This window comes from Coregonus lavaretus (genome assembly GCF_964263955.1).
Source record: "Coregonus lavaretus genome assembly, chromosome: 4".
NCBI classification, from domain to species: Eukaryota; Metazoa; Chordata; class Actinopteri; order Salmoniformes; family Salmonidae; genus Coregonus; species Coregonus lavaretus.
Window position 1 is genome coordinate 76,688,123 of NC_139991.1, and position 6,815 is coordinate 76,694,937.

At 50.9% G+C, this 6,815-nt stretch overlaps 1 protein-coding gene across 1 annotated transcript in view; it reads left to right on the forward strand.

Moving 5' to 3' along the window:
• The window catches only part of wdr7 (WD repeat domain 7), a gene marked incomplete at its 3' end in the record, with an annotated part of 118,771 nt that extends 113,989 nt beyond the window's left edge, over positions 1-4,782 (forward strand). Inside the window, exons 19-21 of the mRNA XM_084159364.1 lie at positions 1,269-1,387; positions 4,433-4,556; positions 4,703-4,782. Coding sequence (XP_084015490.1) covers positions 1,269-1,387; positions 4,433-4,556; positions 4,703-4,782 — 323 coding nt within the window. The remainder of the gene's footprint in view (positions 1-1,268; positions 1,388-4,432; positions 4,557-4,702) is intronic.
• Positions 4,783-6,815: the final 2,033 nt, after the last annotated feature.

Genomic DNA, 6,815 nt, shown 5'->3' on the forward strand with positions numbered 1-6,815 from the left:
ATTTCGATAACATTCAAAGTTAATTGAAATTGTCCACAAGCTCCAGTTTCTTCCATGCTGTTGGTGAATATTACTGTCTGTAGGTGGTAGTATTTACTGTGTATTGACTGCTTTGTTTTATGCGCCTGTGAACGGTTTCTTGGATGTGATAGTGTGTGTATGGGTGTGAACGAGAGTGAATATTTGGTGTCCCTGTCTACTGCCCTTAGGTCACTGTGTTGCTCTGTGACTGCTGTTCTAACCCCTGCCCTTAGGTCACTGTGTTGCTCTGTGACTGCTGTTCTAACCCCTGCCCCTAGGTCACTGTGTTGCTCTGTGTGACTGCTGTTCTAACCCCTGCCCCTAGGTCACTGTGTTGCTCTGTGTGACTGCTGTTCTAACCCCTGCCCCTAGGTCACTGTGTTGCTCTGTGTGACTGCTGTTCTAACCCCTGCCCCTAGGTCACTGTGTTGCTCTCTGTGACTGCTGTTCTAACCCCTGGCCCTAGGTCACTGTGTTGCTCTCTGTGACTGCTGTTCTAACCCCTGGCCCTAGGTCACTGTGTTGCTCTCTGTGACTGCTGTTCTAACCCCTGCCCCTAGGTCACTGTGTTGCTCTGTGTGACTGCTGTTCTAACCCCTGCCCTTAGGTCACTGTGTTGCTCTGTGACTGCTGTTCTAACCCCTGCCCCTAGGTCACTGTGTTGCTCTCTGTGACTGCTGTTCTAACCCCTGCCCCTAGGTCACTGTGTTGCTCTGTGACTGCTGTTCTAACCCCTGCCCTTAGGTCACTGTGTTGCTCTGTGACTGCTGTTCTAACCCCTGCCCTTAGGTCACTGTGTTGCTCTGTGTGACTGCTGTTCTAACCCCTGCCCCTACGTCACTGTGTTGCTCTCTGTGACTGCTGTTCTAACCCCTGCCCTTAGGTCACTGTGTTGCTCTGTGACTGCTGTTCTAACCCCTGCCCCTAGGTCACTGTGTTGCTCTCTGTGACTGCTGTTCTAACCCCTGCCCTTAGGTCACTGTGTTGCTCTGTGTGACTGCTGTTCTAACCCCTGCCCTTAGGTCACTGTGTTGCTCTGTGACTGCTGTTCTAACCCCTGCCCTTAGGTCACTGTGTTGCTCTCTGTGACTGCTGTTCTAACCCCTGCCCTTAGGTCACTGTGTTGCTCTGTGACTGCTGTTCTAACCCCTGCCCCTAGGTCACTGTGTTGCTCTGTGTGACTGCTGTTCTAACCCCTGCCCCTAGGTCACTGTGTTGCTCTGTGACTACTGTTCTAACCCCTGCAGGTTGGAGCCAGCTGGCTGCTATGCACTGTGTGATGCTGCCTGACCTGCTGGGCCTGGACAAGTTTAGACCACCTCTACTGGAGATGTTGGCACGCCGCTGGCAGGACCGCTGTCTAGAGGTAATACACTGGCAGGACCGCTGTCTAGAGGTAATACACTGGCAGGACCGCTGTCTAGAGGTAATACACTGGCAGGACCGCTGTCTAGAGGTAATACACTGGAAGGACCGCTGTCTAGAGGTAAAACACTGGAAGGACCGCTGTCTAGAGGTAATACACTGGCAGGACCGCTGTCTAGAGGTAATACACTGGCAGGACCGCTGTCTAGAGGTAATACACTGGCAGGACCGCTGTCTAGAGGTAATACACTGGCAGGACCGCTGTCTAGAGGTAATACACTGGCAGGACCGCTGTCTAGAGGTAATACACTCGCAGGACCGCTGTCTAGAGGTAAAACACTGGAAGGACCGCTGTCTAGAGGTAAACACTGGAAGGACCGCTGTCTAGAGGTAATACACTGGCAGGACCGCTGTCTAGAGGTAATACACTGGCAGGACCGCTGTCTAGAGGTACTACACTGGCAGGATCGCTGTCTAGAGGTAAAACACTGGCAGGACCGCTGTCTAGAGGTAAAACACTGGCAGGACCGCTGTCTAGAGGTAAAACACTGGCAGGACCGCTGTCTAGAGGTAATACACTGGCAGGACCGCTGTCTAGAGGTAATACACTGGCAGGACCGCTGTCTAGAGGTACTACACTGGCAGGATCGCTGTCTAGAGGTAAAACACTGGCAGGACCGCTGTCTAGAGGTAATGCACTGGCAGGACCGCTGTCTAGAGGTATATACACTGGCAGGACCGCTGTCTAGAGGTATATACACTGGCAGGACCGCTGTCTAGAGGTAAAACACTGGCAGGACCACTGTCTAGAGGTAATACACTGGCAGGACCGCTGTCTAGAGGTAATACACTGGCAGGACCGCTGTCTAGAGGTAATACACTGGCAGGACCGCTGTCTAGAGGTAATACACTGGCAGGACCGCTGTCTAGAGGTAATACACTGGCAGGACCGCTGTCTAGAGGTAAAACACTGGCAGGACCGCTGTCTAGAGGTAATACCCTGGCAGGGCCGCTGTCTAGAGGTAATACACTGGCAGGACTGCTGTCTAGAGGTAATACACTGGCAGGACTGCTGTCTAGAGGTAATACACTGGCAGGACCGCTGTCTAGAGGTAAAACACTGGCAGGACCGCTGTCTAGAGGTAAAACACTGGCAGGACCGCTGTCTAGAGGTAATACACTGGCAGGACCGCTGTCTAGAGGTAATACACTGGCAGGACCGCTGTCTAGAGGTAATACACTGGCAGGACCGCTGTTTAGAGGTAATACACTGGCAGGACCGCTGTCTAGAGGTAATACACTGGCAGGGCCGCTGTCTAGAGGTAATACACTGGCAGGACCGCTGTCTAGAGGTAATACACTGGCAGGACCGCTGTCTAGAGGTAATACACTGGCAGGACCACTGTCTAGAGGTAATACACTGGCAGGACCGCTGTTTAGAGGTAATACACTGCGCTGGCAGGACTGCTGTCTATAGGTAATACACTGGCAGGACCGCTGTCTAGAGGTAATACACTGGCAGGACCGCTGTCTAGAGGTAATACACTGGCAGGACCGCTGTCTAGAGGTAATACACTGGCAGGACCGCTGTCTAGAGGTAATACACTGGCAGGACCGCTGTCTAGAGGTAATACACTGGCAGGACTGCTGTCTAGAGGTAATACACTGGCAGGACTGCTGTCTAGAGGTAATACACTGGCAGGACCGCTGTCTAGAGGTAATACACTGGCAGGACCGCTGTCTAGAGGTAATACACTGGCAGGACCACTGTCTAGAGGTAATACACTGGCAGGACCGCTGTCTAGAGGTAATACACTGGCAGGACCGCTGTTTAGAGGTAATACACTGCACTGGCAGGACTGCTGTCTAGAGGTAATACACTGACAGGACCGCTGTCTAGAGGTAAAACACTGGCAGGACCGCTGTCTAGAGGTAATACACTGGCAGGACCGCTGTCTAGAGGTAATACACTGGCAGGACCGCTGTCTAAAGGTAATACACTGGCAGGACCGCTGTCTAGAGGTAATACACTGGCAGGACCGCTGTCTAGAGGTAATACACTGGCAGGACCGCTGTCTAGAGGTAATACACTGCCGGGACCGCTGTCTAGAGGTAATACATTGGCAGGACCGCTGTCTAGAGGTATTACACTGCGCTGGCAGGACCGCTGTTTAGAGGTAATACACTGGCAGGACCGCTGTCTAGAGGTAATATACTGCGCTGGCAGGACCGCTGTCTAGAGGTAATACACTGCGCTGGCAGGACCGCTGTCTAGAGGTAATACACTGCGCTGGCAGGACCGCTGTCTAGAGGTAATACACTGCGCTGGCAGGACCGCTGTTTAGAGGTAATACACTGGCAGGACCGCTGTCTAGAGGTAATACACTGGCAGGACCGCTGTCTAGAGGTAATACACTGGCAGGACCGCTGTCTAGAGGTAATACACTGCGCTGGCAGGACCGCTGTCTAGAGGTAAAAACACTATAGAAATATTTAAAATAATTATATTTCAACGTAAACACTCTGGTGCACAGAATAACATGGCCAGGTTAGGGTTAGTGGGGCCGTGTGAGGGGTTAGGGTTAGCTCAGGCCAGGGTTAGCTCAGGTTAGGGTTAACTCAGGTTAGGGTTAGTTCAGGTTAGGGTTAACTCAGGTTAGGGTTAGTTCAGGTTGGGTAGAGGTCATTGGTGGATGAGTAGGGTCTCTCGGTTTCTTCCTCTCCTGTTTACGCCATTGCCATTTCCTCACATGCTGTAAATTGGTCCTGTGTGGCTCAGTTGGTAGAGCATGGCGCTAGCAACTCCAAGGGTCGTGGGTTCGAGTCCCGCTGGGGCCACCCATTTGAACGTCTGCTAAATGACATATTATTATATTATATTAGCTTACAGGTTCATAACCTGCGTCTGTCTGTCCACCAGCGTACGCACATCTTTTAATAAAGGCTCTGAGAGACTCATGTATTTTTACCTGTTGGGATGTCTCTGTTGTCAGCTGCTGATGTTTCTCCAGGTAAAATATATATAATATGTGGATTTGTCCTCCAGGTGAGGGAGGCTGCCCAGGCCTTGCTCCTGGCTGAGCTGCGGAGGATTGGTCAGTCAGGCAGGAAGGATACCATCGACCTGTGGGCACCATACCTGCCTCAGTACGTGGACCAAGTCAGCTCACGTAAGTCTACGCCGCTGTGTGTGTGTGTGTGTGTGTGTGTGTGTACGTGTGGGGATACAGTGTATAACATCAATGGGCAGTCAGTCACATTCATATTTTAAAGCCAACCTCAGAGCTGCCCTTCCTTTATCCGTTTGTCTTCTCAGTTCTTTACAGCGCCGTCAAACAACACTGTTACTTCCTGGTTCCTCTTTGTCTGTCAGAGAAAGGTGCTAGAATGAAATAATGGATTTATCATATGAGCGGCTGATCGAAGCCTTTGAATTGAGCATCTGTGGTACGCCGTGGGCGTTGAGAGGGGGAGAGGGACTGTGTGTGTGTGTGTGGGGAGAGGGACTGTGTGTGTGTGTGTGTGTGTGTGTGTGTGGGGGGAGAGGGACTTGTGTTTCTTTACACACAGCTCCTGTATTTAATCACGCAGGTCAGATGACGTCATTGATAGTGGGCAGAATCAGCAGAAGCCAGGCTTCACAGCATCACAGCTTCCCTGATATAACAGCATCACAGCTTCCCTGATATAACAGCATCACAGCTTCCCTGATATAACAGCATCACAGCTTCCCTGATATAACAGCATCACAGCTTCCCTGATATAACAGCATCACAGCTTCCCTGATATAACACCGTATGGGACAAACACACACAATGCATAGAAAGCCAGTGTGGGAGCGTCACAGTGGTGCTTACAAGGTGGACTAACAGTGTTATTGGGCTGCAGAGCCACAGTGGGGTTTTGAAGGTGGACTGTGATGTGAGGGTGAGTGTGTGTGTGTGTGTCTGCTATGCGATGTGAGTGTGTGTGTGTGTGTGTCTGCTATGTGATGTGAGGGTGTGTGTGTGTCTGCTATGTGATGTGAGTGTGTGTGTGTGTCTGCTATGCGATGTGAGTGTGTGTGTGTGTGTGTGTCTGCTATGCGATGTGAGTGTGTGGGTGTGTGTGTGTCTGCTATGCGATGTGAGTGTGTGTGTGTGTGTGTGTCTGCTATGCGATGTGAGTGTGTGTGTGTGTGTGTGTCTGCTATGCGATGTGAGTGTGTGGGTGTGTGTGTGTCTGCTATGCGATGTGAGTGTGTGTGTGTGTCTGCTATGCGATGTGAGTGTGTGTGTGTGTGTGTCTGCTGTGAGTGTCTGCTATGCGATGTGAGGGTGTGTGTGTGTCTGCTATGTGATGTGAGGGTGTGTGTGTGTCTGCTATGCGATGTGAGTGTGTGTGTGTGTCTGCTATGCGATGTGAGTGTGTGTGTGTGTCTGCTATGCGATGTGAGTGTGTGTGTGTGTGTGTCTGCTATGTGATGTGAGTGTGTGTGTGTGTCTGCTATGTGATGTGAGGGTGTGTGTGTGTCTGCTATGCGATGTGAGTGTGTGTGTGTGTCTGCTATGCGATGTGAGGGTGAGTGTGTGTCTGCTATGTGATGTGAGGGTGAGTGTGTGTCTGCTATGCGATGTGAGGGTGTGTGTGTCTGCTATGTGATGTGAGGGTGTGTGTGTGTCTGCTATGCGATGTGAGTGTGTGTGTGTGTGTGTCTGCTATGCGATGTGAGGGTGTGGGTGTGTGTGTCTGCTATGCGATGTGAGTGTGTGGGTGTGTGTGTGTCTGCTATGTGATGTGAGTGTGTGGGTGTGTGTGTGTCTGCTATGCGATGTGAGTGTGTGTGTGTGTGTGTCTGCTATGCGATGTGAGTGTGTGTGTGTCTGCTATGCGATGTGAGTGTGTGCTTGTCTGCAATGCGATGTGAGTGGCCGTGCCTCTCAAAGCATTAACCAATTAACCCCATCCCAGCCGTTATCCTGGTCATACTATCAGGTTTTATTTACTGGCTAAATAAATTAGACAAAGTAATGAGGCTATCCCAGCCAGACAGCCAGACAGACAGCCAGCCAGACAGACAGCCAGACAGCCAGCCAGCCAGACAGCCCATCACATAGAGCTGTTCTCACTACCAAAACACTGCTGCAGAAGAACCCATCACATAGAGGTCTATTCTCACTACTAAAACACAGCTGCAGAAGAACCCATCACATAGAGGTCTGTTCTCACTACTAAAACACTGCTGTAGAAGAACCCATCACATAGAGGTCTGTTCTCACTACTAAAACACTGCTGTAGAAGAACCCATCACATAGAGGTCTGTTCTCACTACTAAAACACAGCTGCAGAAGAACCCATCACATAGAGGTCTGTTCTCACTACTAAAACACTGCTGTAGAAGAACCCATCACATAGAGGTCTGTTCTCACTACCAAAACACAGCTGCAGAA